Source organism: Bidens hawaiensis, unplaced genomic scaffold (genome assembly GCF_021521415.1).
Source record: "Bidens hawaiensis isolate Kalapana, Puna unplaced genomic scaffold, B.hawaiensis_p1.1 tig00022894_1, whole genome shotgun sequence".
Lineage (NCBI taxonomy): Eukaryota > Viridiplantae > Streptophyta > Magnoliopsida > Asterales > Asteraceae > Bidens > Bidens hawaiensis.
Genome location: NW_027493580.1, coordinates 276656 through 293420, shown reverse-complemented (window position 1 = coordinate 293420; position 16765 = coordinate 276656). Strand labels below are relative to the sequence as shown.

Below are 16765 nucleotides of genomic sequence, written 5' to 3'. Positions count from 1 at the left end.
AAAATGAACAATATTTGATTTGCTATATTTTGTTGTATTTGAGTTATGAATATTTGGTTATGTGACATTTTCGATGTTGTGAAATGAAATGAGTTTGTTAAATATTGTCGCTTTAAATAGTGTCATGCGCTTATGAGCAATCGTTGCACCCCGGCATGTTCCGCCGCCTTTGGTCGGGGTGTGACAAATATGATACTCAAATAAAAGAGAATAAAATGTTCGTTTTTATGATGCAATTTTTTTTTAAAAAAAAAAGAGAAATCTGCATTTTGTCTCCTTGGTTTATATCGACGTTCGACGAGTTAACCACTGAAAAAGATTTTGCGAAATATGGACCACTGTGATATTTGGGCGGGTCAGTCTGTGCCCATCCGTTAAATATTTTCGTTAAAGGCCGTTGAGTTGAAGGGTATTTTAGACTTTTTACAAAGATAAATTTGGCCGGTCACATCTGTGCCCCTTTGTTAGTTATATTTTTTAAAACCTTGAAAAAACCAGCTTGCCGGGAAAAATGACAGTCAGAACACCGGGTATTATCTTCTTCCTCCTTCCTCCATACTCTTCCCCCTTCTCCACCTCTCCTTCCTCCCTTTTTCCTTCATCGTTTCTTACCCAACTCAATCACCTACATTTTCCCCACAATTTCCCCACTATCTATATATATACACCACACCATCACCATCACCAATCACCAACACCATCACCGCCATCACCATAAACAACACCATCACCGACGCCATCTCCATCATCAACACCGACCCATGCCGCCACCACCCACGCCGAGCCGCCATCCTCATCCACATCCGACGCCGCCATCCACCGCCGTACAATGGTTTTCGTGTTCATTATTCAATTCACATGTTTAATCGGAGTCCCACTTGCATTGAGTTTCCGAATCCGGTTTCGGATAAGAATTTCCGTCCGGATTGTTGTTAATGTCGCCGGTCAAGTCCGTTTGGCGTTCCGTAGAACGTGGAATCTCGACCCACTTCTCCTACCGTAGTGTTCGGGGTCGGGGTCGGCGCGTAAATTCTGAAGATCATAATTCGGGTGTTTGATATATGTGTTTATGTATTGTGTTTACGTATTGTGTTTATGTTTTGTGTATGTGTTTATGTATTGTGTAATATATATAAAAGAATGGTTGTGTTCATTGTGTGTTCATGATCGGGTTTGGGGATAACTAAAAAATGAGTCGGTTCGGTGTTTTCGGGCGTATAGTTTACTAGAAAACGACCCGTTTTGTCGTTTTTGAGCTAAAATTACAATAAAAAACGACCCGTTTCGTCGATTTTGAGATAAAATTACAATAAAAAACGACCCGTTTCGTCGTTTTTAAGCTAAAATTACAATAAAAAACGAGCGGTCTCGTCGTTTTTTAGTGAAAAGTTTACTAAAAAGCGAGCAGTTTCGTCGTTTTCGGACGAAAAGTTTACTAAAAAACGAGCCGTTTCGTCGTTTTTGAACGAAAAGTTTACTAAAAAACGAGCGGTTTCGTCGTTTTTAGTGAAAAGTTTACTAAAAAACGGGCCGTTTCGTCGTTTTTGAAGGAAAAGTTTACTAAAAAACGAGCGGTTTCGTCGTTTTTTAGTGAAAAGTTTATTAAAAAACGAGCCGTTTCGTCGTTTTTTAGTGAAAAGTTTACTAAAAAACGAGCCGTTTCGTCGTTTTATAGTGAAAAGTTTACTAAAAAACGAGCCGTTTCGTCGTTTTCGGACGAAAAGTTTACTAAAAACGAGCCGTTTCGTCGTTTTTTAGTGAAAAGTTTACTAAAAAACGAGCCGTTTCGTCGTTTTTAAACGAAAATTTTACTAAAAAACTTGCGGTTTCGTCGTTTTTTAGTGAAAAGTTTACTAAAAAACGAGCTGTTTCGTCGTTTAAAAAACGTGCATAAATATATACGAGAAATCTGCATATATATACAGAATATATACAGATTATATATATACAGAATATATATATATATATACAAGAAACATGCATATATATAGTTTCAATTCAAATGCTTAATATATATTACATATTGTGTAGTTTTATTAAATGTTAGTTCAGTTCAATTGGTTGGTGTTGTCTGCTTTTAAACGAGGGGTCGGGGGTTCGAACCCCACCCTTTACATGAATTCTTGGTATTTAGTTTTAGGATTAATTATAGGCTCATGGGTAAAACGGTAAATTCAACGTTTTTTGGTCAGTCAACTGACTGCAAGGAGACAGACTGACCCGCCCAAATATCACAGTGGTCCATATTTCGCAAAATCTTTTTCAGTGGTTAACCCGTCGAATGTCGATATAAACCAGGGAGACAAGATGCAGATTTCTCTTAAAAAAATATTAACGTGTAAAGTTATGGTCTTTTAAAAACTCATGCTATTTGTTGCGATGGGCCTTGACTTCACTTTAAAAATTAACTATTTATTTTTTTCTGTGGTTAATGATGATTTAAGTAACAAAAGATGAATATGGGTCTTGACTTCACTTTAAAAAGGCCCAACACCCTTTACTGAATTAGGGCATCTTCTTCACTTCACCTAGTATTTTCTTCAACAACCAGTCAACAACCATGACATATAACTCTAGCTGACGATCAAAAACTTATAGAAAACCTATTTGTTTCACTCCTCTTTTTCATCTCAAATACCATCTCTACCAACAATAAATTAAGAGTGTCAAAGTAAAGAAACACTACTAACTTACAAAATCATATACACTTCTAACCTAAAAAACAGTGTGGGGGGGGGGGGGGGGGGGGGGAAGGCCCCTTCTGGCCCTAAGGAAGCTCCGCCTTTGCTCACCATTATTTCTTGCTTATCAAGAATTTTTAAGCATTTTTTAGGTGACTTGTTAAGGACACAGGGTTGATGTCAGCGGACCTTTCAGCTTAAATAAGTGGCATGTAACCAGAATAAAGAAATATGTTTTGTAAATTAGGGGCCATCCCTATAAAACTTATTTTTGTATAAATATGGGTTTTATCCCGGTTAAGAAATAACAATCATGGTGTTTTACACTCTGATTCTGATAAATATTCTGTTAGCCCAACATTTTAATAAACATCGATATCACCAGTCATGTTCACAGCTCTCCTCTCGAGGTATAGGGTAGGGGGCTGTGACATGCTTGTAATCTAGCATACCCAACACACCACAAAGGTCCATTACCCGACCAGTAATGAGGATCCATCGAAAAGTATTCAACCAGGTCGAAATAATGTGGAATGTCAAGTCAAAGATGCACAATTAAAGGTTCAACAATATTTACTTAATATTACTTTCATCAAATGCTCATATTTATTATTAGTATTTTCTTTCAGTATTTAGGTTATGTTTGGTATGGGATAGTTGAATGGATGATGAAATGAATGCGCGAAGAAACGGAATGGATGAGGTGATGGAATAAATCATTATCAGTCTATTGATATGTTTGGTTCCCATGTTAGATAGGAATAAGTTATTACTCTTTGTTGTTTGGTAGACTAGAAAAGTTGAAATAAAATAAAAATTGTAGTAAGTGGTGGTGGGCGGTGAGCGGTAATGGTGGTGGGTGGCGGTGGCGATGGGTGGATACTTGGTGGTGGCGGTGGCGGCGGTGCGTGGCAGCAGCGGTGGGTGACGAGCGGTGGTGGTGATGGCGGGGAGCGACGGTTGGTGATGGTGGCGGGCGATGGTGGTGGGTGTTGGTGGCGGTGAAAAGGCGGTGGGTGATGGTGGTAGGAGGGTGGTGAAGATGATATATATGAAAGAGAGAACAAAATGGAAAAAAAAAAGAAAAAAATAGGGGGGGGGGGGGCGTTGAATGAAATAAATTGGGGTATTTTAAGGGGATAAAGATGGTAATGGATGATTTCATTTCATGGACTAATCAAATCTTTTTTTTTTCGTTCTCTCACAATAATCCATCTATTTCAATCTCATTCCGACATACCAAACGCTAGTTTATTTTATTTTATTTTGTTTGTAATAGTAACTAAGGAAGGAATAGAAAAGGATTTTTCGTGGCATCTTGAATCAAAAGTGTCATCCAACGTGAGTAATGAATTTATTTTTGTTATTTTAATAATTTATAAATCACAGTCATTTACAATTTCGTACGTTGAAATAGTAACATTAATAGTCTTTCTTAACAACAAGCTGTTATATATTAATAGTCTTAACAACAAACTGTATACACGCGTTACACATTTGTTATTATAACCCCAATCCAAAGTCCTTAATTCTCATAAAAATGGCTTCTTTTAGTTTTCAAATCTTCCTTCTATTAATCTTGCTACCTCTCACTCCTATTCTATGCACCAATGATGAAGGAACCGCTTTACTTGCTTTGAAAACCAAGCTTTCCGACCCCGGAAACGTCTTACAAAGTTGGGATCCTAACCTAGAAAATCCGTGTACCTGGTATCATGTTACCTGTGACTATACCGATCACGTTATTCGTCTGGATTTGGAGAATACCAATCTTGGTGGAGTTTTAGCTCCGGAGCTTGGTGAACTCAAGTATCTTCAGCACCTGGAACTTTATGGGAACAACATCGAAGGTCAACTCCCAACGGAATTAGGAAACTTGGCAAACCTAATCACCATGGATTTATTTAAAAACAACTTTCAAGGGAAAATTCCAGGGTCATTTGCTAAGTTGAAGTCTTTAGCAATTTTGCGATTAAACGACAACAAGTTGTCCGGTCCTATTCCAGCGGATGTCGCAAATCTCCCCAACCTTATATTGTTTAATGTTTCTAATAACTACTTCAGCGGAAATGGCATGATCCATGTTGATGGATCGTTCGTAAGTCTCCCAATCAAATGTTTGAATATAATAAACTGAACGGACCTGAGCTGCGAGGATGTGTTTCTTATGATATTGGATGCTAAAAGACTGAAATGGTACCGGTGGTTTGAAGTTGTAGCAAATTAGTCACATTCTTGTTTTGTGTTATAAGTATCACCAGAAATATTAAATAAGCTACTACTTAATGATTGATCTTTATGTTATGTCGAATTGATCTAATTTTATTCCTTAAACTTGTTATATTTTTGCAAAAGATAAAATTTTGACAAACTTGGTAGATATGTGTATTGTGTTAGGATCGAGCTATAAATGACTCTCATACAAATGAAACCGGGAAACCATTGATCAAACGAATGCCAGTAGAACTCATTTCAATAGTGTTGGAATCAACTTGTCAAACTTAAACCAAAAATCATAAACCCTAAGTATACCTTCTATGCAAATAAGACAACTATTTATTTATCAATACATTATGTAAAAACATACAAGTTACATTTAATTAACGTATTTCAATTGTTAAAAATCGAATATTCAATCATAGATTTATACACATAAACATGCTATACACACACAAAAACTAATACTTGTTGATGTGATATGCTTTATTAGGACTTTGGTGATTACGCATGTGCACTTTTCTGGTGCTTAGCTAGGCTACCCCCCCCCCCCACCCCCCACCCCCACACGCATATGTACTTAGGTAAGTTCTGTATTTACTTTCCTTTTTTCACTTCACTGTATTTGGGAGGTATCATGGTCCAATTGTTCTAAATACTTTTTACTTGTATCATGCATACTTGAAATTTGGATGTGACTCATGTTTATTATTCGAGCACATATGTAGGTACTACTTGCCTTTGGGATGAGTTCCCACATGATGTCATTATTTTTGAAGGGATGTAACTACAACACGATATCTAAGAGGTTTTGAAACCCTAGTTAATCAGTTATATATATGTTTGATTGTTTGGTTATTCATTAATTGCATAACCTTACGGGGTTTGTACAAGCTTATATGCATAAAGTTAAAGGTTGGTGGTTTTGGGTATGGGAGCTAGAAGATGTCTTGGGTTTAAGTCCTACAGATGATAAGGATTAAGAAAATTTATAGTTCCAAAAAAAAGTCAAAAGGTGACATGCAATTAGGTGTGTTCATGAAATCTGAAATTTGAAAAAAACCGAAATCCGAACCGAAACCCAAATAAACCGATCCGAATAAGACGGATCAATCCGATCGGATTCGGATATGGAATTTGAAAAAATTCGAATTGTTCGGATTATTCGGATATCTGTTTAATCCGAATAAAAAACATGTTTTTAGTGGCATTATGGTTTTTAAAATATAGAAAAAAATATTAGGTTTATTTCGGATTATTCGGATAATTTTGAATTATCCGGATATTATCCGAATTCGATCCGAAATGAATTCGGATAGATTCGGATCGGATTTCCGATAGGATATAAAAATTTTCAAATTCGAATAACCCGAACCGAATAACCCGAATAATCCATTATCCGATCCAATAAACACCCATACATGCAATGTTAATTAAAAGTTATTTTTATGCAAAATCCTTTTTTTAAGAAAATTCTTGTTACTATGAAATATTAATTAAAAATATTATGAAATCTTTTATGGAAAATCCGTATTAGGATTTGTTATTACTATTATTTTTCCTTTTTTTATTACCGAGTTAATAAAGTATTAAAATTGACATATGAGAAGATACATTTTTACGCCTAATATGAATGTTTGATTAGAGATGCTTTATATTAACACTTCAAATATATTTTAGATTTGAAAGAAACGAATTTATTACTTGTTAAAGAGAAGCATTAACTTTTTTTCCTTTTTTGATTACCGGGTCAATATAATTTACAGAAATAGCTTCTCCTCACAATTTTACTGTTTAATTTCTCGTCAATGTAACTATGCAAGTATCCTACAGCCACGAAAGCAGAGTAGATCCTGAACACTAAAACGTAATTTTAAAACCCTAACTATACCTTCTATTCAAATTTCAAATATAAGAACTATTTCTTTAAGGGAAAATTCCTTAAAATGACCCATTTGAAGAGAGGGTATTTAAATAACCCAATAATAATCAATATTCTCATGGACTAACAAATTTGGATTGGAGCGACGGGATTTAATAAGATTTGAATCTCGTCAGCTCCGTCCAAATTTAAAGTGAATCCGTCTTTCCCGTCCAAATTTAAAGGGAATCCGTCTTTCTCGTCCAAATTTTAAATAAATTCTTCTTTCCGGTCTAAACTTTTAGAATAATTTTTTTGTAATTTTCTTTAACACTTTTTTCTCTCTCCTCCAACCTCTCTCTTCTTTTTTTTTCTTCTTTTTCATCATCATCATCATATCTTCTTTTTATTCATCATCTCCGGTGATTTTTAGTTTTCGACTTGTCCGAGGAGAAAGATTTTGATAAACACGGAGTGACTTCATCGTCAATTTCGTCAACTTCATTATTGTTACAGAAATCATAGCAATAGTTATCGAGAAACAGAAATCTTGAAAATTGACCGTTTTCCGTTAATGGGTTTTCTTTTACAAACTAATTATAAATGTTTTCTTAAAGTACTTGGTATGTCGGATCTAACTTGATCTTATAACAAACTTAGACCAATAAAACCAAACACTCGCTTAACATTGGTGTTTGGAGTTTCTCTTTAATAGAACTTCTAACATTAGTTAAGTTTCTGTTTTAAATAATTTATCTCATGAAATTTATCACTTTGGAATGTTGAGTTCGGACTTGACAATTTATCAAGACCCGAATCGACTAAACCAAACACTCATTAAAATCTCGTTTTGGTAATTATCTATCAAGGGGTCATGCACTATTGCATTAAACATTTCCCCACATATTTACTTAACAAAGTTTAAGTAAAACTATGAATAGAATACCGAGACCCGATTTCGAGTAAACTTACTTTTCAAAAACCATTACTCTAATTTCCTATGTATTTACACTTTAGCCCTCAAACTTTAATTATTTATCTTACTTATCATGTTATTTTACTTTAAAGCTTTTAAGACCATCTACTAACTCAAGACCCTCTCAATTAAGGTCTTGTTCGTTGAACTTACCTTTCGTTTTACCGCAAACTAATCATTCAAGTTACTTATTTCATGTGAGTAATCGCACCCCCCCTTTTTACACTTTGGGGGTGGCATGCGTATCATATTCAAACTTACTTGTTTTATGATCTCATTATCAAATCCACAATTCAACATCATGTGTTTGTACAAATATTTGCTCGATCTTTGTTTATGCCTCAAATTGATTATGTGCATGAGTGTTATTTTTATGTTATTGAGCCTTAATAAGTATGATCATACGCACCCCTAATTACTTTAGCCTTGTGCTAGTAGAATAAGGCCTCATTCTCCGAGTATTTTGGTTGTTACCAAATAGAAAGGAGCCACATTTATTTAATTTACATTTACAATGGTTGTTGCATTATTCTATTTACACATGTGAATTGTGATTTTTTGTCTCATTATATACATATATAAAAAACTAGTGTATTGCCCACCAACATTCGTGTTGATCAAATCTATTTTTATGCATGCTACAGGTTTACTTTTATGTTGCTTGTGAAGATTGAAGACTCATCACTTAGATTAAACCTTTATGATACTTTTAATAAATTTATTTTTGATGAAATTGTTTGTGTTTTATCATGAACAAGTTGTATTTGTGATTATTGAATGAAATAAACAAGTTGAGTAAATATTGTCACTTTAATAGTGTCATGGTGTTCTTGAGAAATCCGTTGCACCCCGGCATGTTCTGTCGCATTTGGTCGGGGTGTGACACCATTCACCCACAATTAAGGCATCATCTGCAAACAACAAGTGTGACAAAAGAGGACCACCATTAGGCGTTTAAAACCACCCTTGAAATGATCCAAGTTGGCTCCCCTTTTTTAACATAACCGACAACGCCTCCATAGATAAAAAGCCTAAAATAAAGAGAAATGGGGAAATCAGATCACCTTGCCGAATGCCTCTAGTGAACGTAAACTCAAAAGTTGGCGACCCATTCACCATAATTAAGGAACGAGCTGAAGAAACCACCCCATTAATCCAACTTCTCCACCTTATTTTAGGCTAGTTGGATGTTTTAGTTCTTTAGGTTTTTGCCACCTAACTTTTGAACAGTTGCACCTTTTTTACCCCTATAATCTATTAGTTAGTTCATTAGAGTTTTTTTTTTCATCCAACTTTCAAAAATGTATCTTTTGGCCCTTATGCATAACTAAAGACAGTTTATCTAGTTTAGTTTTTATTTTTAGTTATATAATTTTGTCACCTAAGTTTCAAATATTTATCTTTTGACCCTTTGCTATGAAAGTGAAACTTTTGTCTTTTCAATTTTTTACACAATACTTATAGCCTTACAAGTTTAGCCACAAAACTTTAGCCACAAAATTTTTAGCCTTTCAACTTTAACTATAAAAACTTTATAGGTTTACAATAATATTTTGTTGAGACTTTCAACTTCGGCCATAAACTTTTAACTTGAACCAATGCCGACTGCATCCTCGTCGGACGCGTAGTAAGAGCATCCATAAGAAAAAACCTTCACAAACCACCAATACTAGCTCTACATCAGATTTCAAATTCTAAAAAAACCACTTTCTTTCATAACAACAAACATCCACAAATTTTATTAAAATTATATATGGATATATAATATTTATATGAGCATGTGAGAGGGAACGACTTTGGAACCCACCCTTGAGAGTATCCAAAACAGGGTGTGGAACTCAAGGTCTAGATCTACGTGATGTACAGCGGACGAGGTGAGTTACAAACTTCCTTGTTTTGGAGGTCTTTGGAACAAGGTTTGCTCTTGCAGACCAGTGAGGTGGACAACTTTCTCTCTTTGTCTCTCACATACACGTATAGATATATTATATACTATTTTAATTGGTTTTGTGGAGGTCTGTTGTTGTAAAATAAAATTAACGTTTTAAGAAAAGTTTGAAATCTAACATACTCCACCACCGCGTAAAACGTATAATATAAAAAAAAAAAGACACCCACACCACCCCCATGTGACCCCATTTCCATTTTACAACAATCCCAATTCGTTTTTTGCTAGCTTTAGTCTAGAACTATACTATCTCATTAAACGTCGAATATCCCTATGATGCTAGCCAGTGAAAAAGGAAAGAGTCTACTTCTTTGCTGGCTTGACTCCAGAACTAGTAGAGGAAGGAAGCGATGATCGGTCTATCCCATTAAGCGTAATCCCCCTAGCCAATGAAAGGACTACTCTTCTTGGACTGTGAGCGACGACACCAGATCAGAGCTAAGTGAGAGACGCTAAATGCGATTAAACTGCTTTATAACTACTCGATTGATAAGTCTTGCCTAAGTCCTAGACTTGAATGAAGCAGCCTGGCTGAAAGTCGTATTTGCTTTTGCTTTTCTTCTCTTGTTCTCTTTTCTTAGTTAGGCCCAAGAAAGTACAAGATATATTTGACTAATATACTAAGATGATAGCTAGAGACTAGAGATGAGAGTGCTGGAGTATCTAGATTTGTAACAAATATTCGACTTTGCTTATGCAAATTGTTATTTACCAAAACCAAAGAATATCGTCGATGGGCTACAAAAAAAGAGGATCCTACTTCGCTCATGTACCGTCTTTTAACTCTCCTACCGCTGGTAAAGCTAGCAGTCTAATACAATTTCTGCATGTTAAGACAGCACACTAGTACATTTTCTTTGACCACTGAGACCAACCCCCAAGCCCGGTCTTTGAACTAATAAGGCATAGTAGAAAACTTCAGACTGACTATCATCGTGAAGTCCACCCAAGAGAGTTCCCCGGGAATTACAAAACGCTTTTTTGTCTTCTTTCTTTTTCTTCTCAAAATCAAATAACACCTTTGCAGTGTTCACCACAACAATAATATTAATATGGCTACTCGTGCCGGAGTGGGTTACGTGAGTCCACCTAGAACCACTGACCATACCAGCTGCATTCTCAACAACGCCGATACCGGTACGCTGGACAGCCACCGGTACTACCTTGCACGCCGAACGGTTCTTGAGATGTTGAAAGACAGAGGCTGTGAGGTTGATGAGTCGGTCGGTTACCGAGTTTCGTGAGGTGGTTGGTGACGTGGCGGAGGGTGGTATTGGTGTTGATAAGCTTCGTGTTTGTGTTCCGTTGGTGTCGAAGCCGTGGAAGAAGGTAACGTAATGGTGGCTTTGTTAGGGTTTGTGTGTTTGTGATGGAGTGTACGGAAGGTGTTAAACGGCGACGCATTATTATTATTAAGTTTAATGTTTTACTAATTTGATTTTATATTATTATTATTATTATTATTATTATTATTATTTTTTGTTGTTGAAATGTTTATGCTTAGGGATTTTAAAATCGTTGCTATTAAATATCTTGATGATGATGATAATGATAATGATGACGATGACATTCACCACCAAGTGGTGTTTGATCTAGTGGTATTGATGGATTTTCTTAAATTTAGGGGTGTAAGCAAGCCTACCCAGGCTCGATCTCGCCCGTTTTGACTAACGAGGGCTCGTTTCGACCTTTTTTTCTAAAGCTCAAGGTCGGCTCGTTTTGCCTTACCAGGGGTCGAGCTCGGCTCGTGATTGTTTTTACAAACTTGGGTTCAGCTTAGCTCATTTATATATTTATTAATTTGTATACATTTTATAACCCTTTTTTTTATATATTTGAAGAAAAACCTTAAACGAGCATAAGCTTAGCTTGAGCTCATTTAGTACCTTAAACGAGCCAAAGCTCAGCTATGAAGTGTTAAGTTAAAAACACACAAGGCTCGATGAGCCTAAACAAGCTTCCCGTACAAGGCTCAAGCTCGGGCTCGATAACTTAACGAGCTTTATTTGAGGCTCGGGCTTGAAAAAGCTTGGCTCTTTTCAAGCTTTTTTATCAATCAGAGCTCGAGTAGCACGATAGCTGCTCAGCTTGTTTGCACCAGCACAACCAAACTTGAGTCGAGCTTTGGATTGTTTAAGGTGCTACATGAGCTCGAGCTGAGCTTAGGCTCGATTAAAGTTTTTCTCAAAATATGTACAAATAACTAAAAGCCTTTATAAATTAATTTATAGATAATAAGCAAACCAAGCTTGAGCTCAAGCTCAAGCTCTCATAAGTCTAAACGAGCTTGGGCTCGGCTCACCTCGTTTAAACCCCTATTCACTATCCTAATCAGTATTCACAAAATGCCCCAATTAACTGTGCCAATCTTAAACCATGGATATAATAAACCCTAGTGCACACAATACTCTGGTTAATAAGTTCAATGACCAGATTTTGTTTATTGTTTCAGATTGTGGTGGTTTTTGCTGGTCCAGAGGAGGTAAACAAAGCCAAAGCTACACACATTTTGATGAGCATTCTCAACAAAGATAGCCTGCATCGAATCATCGTTGTTTTGGAGGGCAAGATGAACCATTATGCTCGCAAAGAGTTCGAATCATGTCCAGTCTAAGTTGAAACTTTCCCAGTAAGATTCCATTTATTAATGATTCATTTTTTCAAAAATACTTATACCTTTTAAATACAAGTATGCATTTATATACATGTTCATGTGTTTTTTTAAGTTTATAAGCGTTACCTACAAATAAACGAAAAATGTATTATGCATAGTCTTTCTTTCTTAATGAATTCTATAATCTTAAGAAATATAATTATAATATATAGTATGTGTAATTTAGAAACTGTTAAACCTTTTGAATTGTGAGATGTATAGTTTGAATACTGATGTAATGATCATGTTTCCAGATTACTGACCTGTTTGTGAACATTACAAAACATGTTACAATGCCAAAGCATGAAATACTGACCGCTCAAGAGAAAGAACAGTTGCTTGTGAAGTTCAAAATTGACGAGAATCAGGCAATTAGTTACGATCATCATTTTCATACATAAACTAACATTTTTAAGATCTTCGGTACGAACTACAAATGATTCGAATAAACAAGCTTTGATCTAACAAATGACGTGTAACTTTTAGATTCCGCATATGCTTGAGAGTGATGCAATAGCTAGGTACTATGGGCTGGAGAAGAAGCAGGTGGTCAAGATCAGTTATAACAGCAAGATGACGGGCTCGTTTGTCACGTATCGTTGTGTGAGATGAAGTACTCGAAGCCAGTTAGTTATTTTGGTTTGATTAACATAATGATAGTTGCATTAATATGACTCTTAAAGGTCCTTTACTTCCTTTTGTCTAGTATGACTTAATCGTGTCCGCGTTTTTGCATCATCCCCGAATTACTCGTTTTGCGGTCTTATTTATAGGCTTGGTACTTGGTAGCTACACTATCGAGCCGGGGGTTTCACCGGAAGCAGCCTCTCTATCCCTATGGGATAGAGGTAAGGCTGTCTACATCTTACCCTCCTCAGACCCTACCATAGCATTGCTATTGGTGGGATATACTGAGTACGATGATGATGATGTACGTGGTAGCTACATGACACTTGGGATTGTTATTCTATGAAATATATTTTGTGTTTTCTAGTATAATTAATACTTTTTTGTACTTGCTTTACTTTGTTGAATCTTTGTGACTAAAGACAAAAGGTGTTCATAAACCGCTAGACCCAATGAATCGCATAAACCGAAGAAAGTCGGTTGGAGGTCTACACGGCTTGAATCATGGTTTGGTATTTTCGGTTTAACTGTTTGACGGTACGGTCAACATTGGAAGTTGAACTAATCGTTTAAATTGAACCGGCCATAACATTATTTGCCATCTAACAATTTTTTTGTGTGTTTAGAATATTATGTGGTTATGTACAAGTACTAGTTGTATGAACTATATTATATTTCTAAAACAATTTGTTAAAAACTAACAACCCTTTTAATAATAAAGTTGTTTCGACCCGTCAAACTGCCAAAACCGAACCATGTTGACTGGGATTCGTGTCAAATCAAGTTCGAGCAACATACTAACGTGCAAAATGATTGCATCAAAATCTTTAATTGCAAGAAAGCAAATAAATAAATGAATCATTAAACGAAATACATTGAATAGTCTTGACGATCATTTTATTTTACAAAGTGTTGTATTAAACCTTTATTAATCACTCTCTATGCTTTATATTTTTATTACTACTAAATAAACTTATAAATTATTTTTGAAGTATTTTGAGAAAGCACACTGTAGGGGTATGGTACTAAACCCGGTTTTACGACCCTAAATTTATTATGTTTGGCTTATTTTATTATACGGACTAATACAATGTTATTGGGCTGAGGGGGTTTTGTGGAGGTAACCCTAACTGGGCTAGGCCCATTAGGGTACCATGATGGTGGCCATGAGGCTCTCTATATAAGGAGGTCTTCACCTCCTTATTAAGGGGATGCTCAATAAGAGCTGCCATCATATATTTTTGTGTCTGTAAAACAAGAGATCCTTGAGATTTCTTAGCAGTCACCTCCACACCCCCAAAAAGCCATTGCAGATCTCAAGCAACCGGAGAAGAAGATAAAGGCGTGGTTCGTTTCATCTCGAAATCCGTGGGAACATCGTCATGGATCAGGTCAGATTCATTTCATGCTTCGACACACACAAACGTGAAAGAGAGAACAATCCATTTTGTTTCTTTAATCATCAAAATGTCTAAAAGATGAAGTTCGATTATTTTGGTGTAAAAAGTGCAGTTTTATAATTTATACTAGTATTAAAAATCCCCGTGTTGCGGGGTGGTCCAACCATCAAAGACCATGATGCCAATAGTGAGTAAAATCGTTGCTCAGATGAGCTGAGGCCCATCATCATAGCTCAAATCGTAGGGAATAAAGCTGCGGCTCAGATTAGATGAGGCAAGTCATCATAGCCCAAAACATAGTGTAGTAAATTGCGGCTCAGATGAGCTGAAGCTCGCCATCATAGCTGAAACCGTAGCGAACAGAATCACGGTTCAAATTAGCCGAGGCCATAGTGAATAAAATATCGGCTCACTAACATAGCCTTGAACATCTGAAAATACCTACGAAAAACCCATCGAATCTATATTTGAAGAAATCTCAAATGACCTTGCGCTCACCATCATTGAGATAAGTTTTGAGTACCGTCAACATTGTCAGCCACAAAAGACAACTGCCACAACAACTCCACTGCCAAGCTGCTAAATACAATTTCAAAGAGCAAATTAAGCATCCACACCCAAAAAAATGAGTAGCGCCTAGAGCAGGAATCATAGCCATGCTTACGACTCCGATAATCTAGACCCTTAAAACACACATAATCCTAGCATATGCAAATTGCACCGAAGTAACACATTACAAAGAAGTAATCCTAGCATATGCTAGCATCTGCAAACACACATAATCCTAGCATATGCATATGCAAACAATATGATATCAGTAACACATTACAAAGAAGTAACATGTTACAAAGATAAAATGGAAGTTCAAACAAAAAAAAACCCCAAATAATCAATAATTAGGGTCTCTTCATATGAGAAGTAATGTTCCAAGCTACAATAAGATAATGAGTTTTATTGTAATGTTCAACCACTGCCATCCCAAAGCCCACAAAGTTCATTCCATCGGTTAAGTGCACCCATTGGACCACCTTATGACACATGCAAGGTGAAGACAAAGGTTTCGTTGACCGTCACCTTGAAACCCGGAAACACCGGTTGTCTCCGTCGCCACGTCTAACCACCGCCATACCATAGAAGTCGCCGAACGTCGTCGTTGATAGATCGTCGTCGCCTAGGGCTCCTAAATGATAATATTCATTCTCTATAGAGGTGTTATGTCACATATAGTCATGTGACACCTCCACATTTCAAACAAATCTATCAATCTAATAATCGTTCAAATGGTGGGATGGTCCTTGTTTCATTCATTAGTTATAACTAACGTTTTCTTTTAACACATTTCATAAAAGAAAAACTTAAGAAGCTAATAATATGTTAAGTTGTATTGTCAGGAGTTTGACCAACAAATAACTAACAATTTCATAACTGGTTGAACAAAGATGGACGAATTCAAACCCACTTTTCGCCATCTGAAATCTTGGGACAAAAGGATGAACATTGATAGACATTTCCTCCAACACAACCGTTCAACCACATCATACGTGATCAGGTTGAACATTTTTGCAAAAATAAATATAAAAAAAACACGTTTATATAGCAAAAGAGACTATGATTGCAAATAGTTTTCTTAAATAGTAATTTGTAGTTATACTAACTTGTTTTTGTTTGGAACGAAAACTTTCATTAAACAAACTAGCAAGACATTAAATGCCAAAACAAACAACCAACTTACAATAAAAAATTACAAAAATCTTTCCACAATATATAAATGAAGACTTATTTTTTATCCAAGACCAAAGACACTATAGACTTGATCGTCTCCATAGTTTTAGCCACGCTAGTTGTCTAGCCATGATGTTCGAGTGTAGCAACTCATTACTTGCTTTTCATATGCACCAAAGAGACGTAAGAATAATTCCATAGCCCATCTTAACCTTCCTCCTATCCATGTTGCTATAGTTATGTTACATTAACATGTCCCTAACCAGTGACTATAAATGAGGAAAATTCAACTTCAATTACTCACAAATTACCAAATCAATAGGCCAAAGTAACATAAAGTAAGCATATGGTCACTTGTTTCCTCATATTCTCTACTTAACTTACAAACAACTAAGCTCACTTGAATTTTTCTATGGGCTAAGGCCACGAGGGTCAGGGTCAGGGTCAGTCATGTTCCATTTCCGCCTTCCAGCTCACTTTTTTATTAGTTTTTTTGTAGCTTCTTTTTGGAACGATAACTTTTTTGTGTGTTAGACCAACACACTACTTAAATTTGGAGAGTTATGTTGCCTCACTCTAACTAATAAATACACTATTTTCTTGTAGTTACACTAACTAGTAAATACAATCGTTTTAATTTAATAACGTAAAAAAAAACAATGCAATGACTAGGTTCGATT

The 16765-nt window shown here is 35.9% G+C and overlaps 1 protein-coding gene and 1 pseudogene across 2 annotated transcripts; both read left to right on the top strand.

Annotated features, from left to right (window-relative positions):
* Nucleotides 1–4152: 4152 nt before the first annotated feature.
* LOC143566477 (uncharacterized) lies at nt 4153–5020 on the top strand. The gene is made up of 2 exons (XM_077053168.1): nt 4153–4877; nt 4909–5020. The coding sequence occupies exon 1, from the start codon at nt 4222–4224 to the stop codon at nt 4816–4818; it is 597 nt and encodes a 198-aa protein (XP_076909283.1). The 5' UTR covers nt 4153–4221; the 3' UTR covers nt 4819–4877; nt 4909–5020.
* A 5715-nt stretch (nt 5021–10735) lies between these two features.
* On the top strand, nt 10736–13115 carry LOC143566476 (DNA-directed RNA polymerase V subunit 5C-like; annotated as a pseudogene). Its single transcript, XR_013141238.1, has 4 exons — nt 10736–11012; nt 12136–12312; nt 12591–12704; nt 12823–13115. The product of XR_013141238.1 is annotated as a DNA-directed RNA polymerase V subunit 5C-like (transcript).
* The last annotated feature ends 3650 nt before the right edge of the window (nt 13116–16765 follow it).

Coding starts and splice junctions, on each gene's coding strand:
- LOC143566477 (XM_077053168.1), top strand. CDS start 4,222: ATGGCTTCTTTTAGTTTTCAAATCTTCCTTCTATTAATCTTGCTACCT.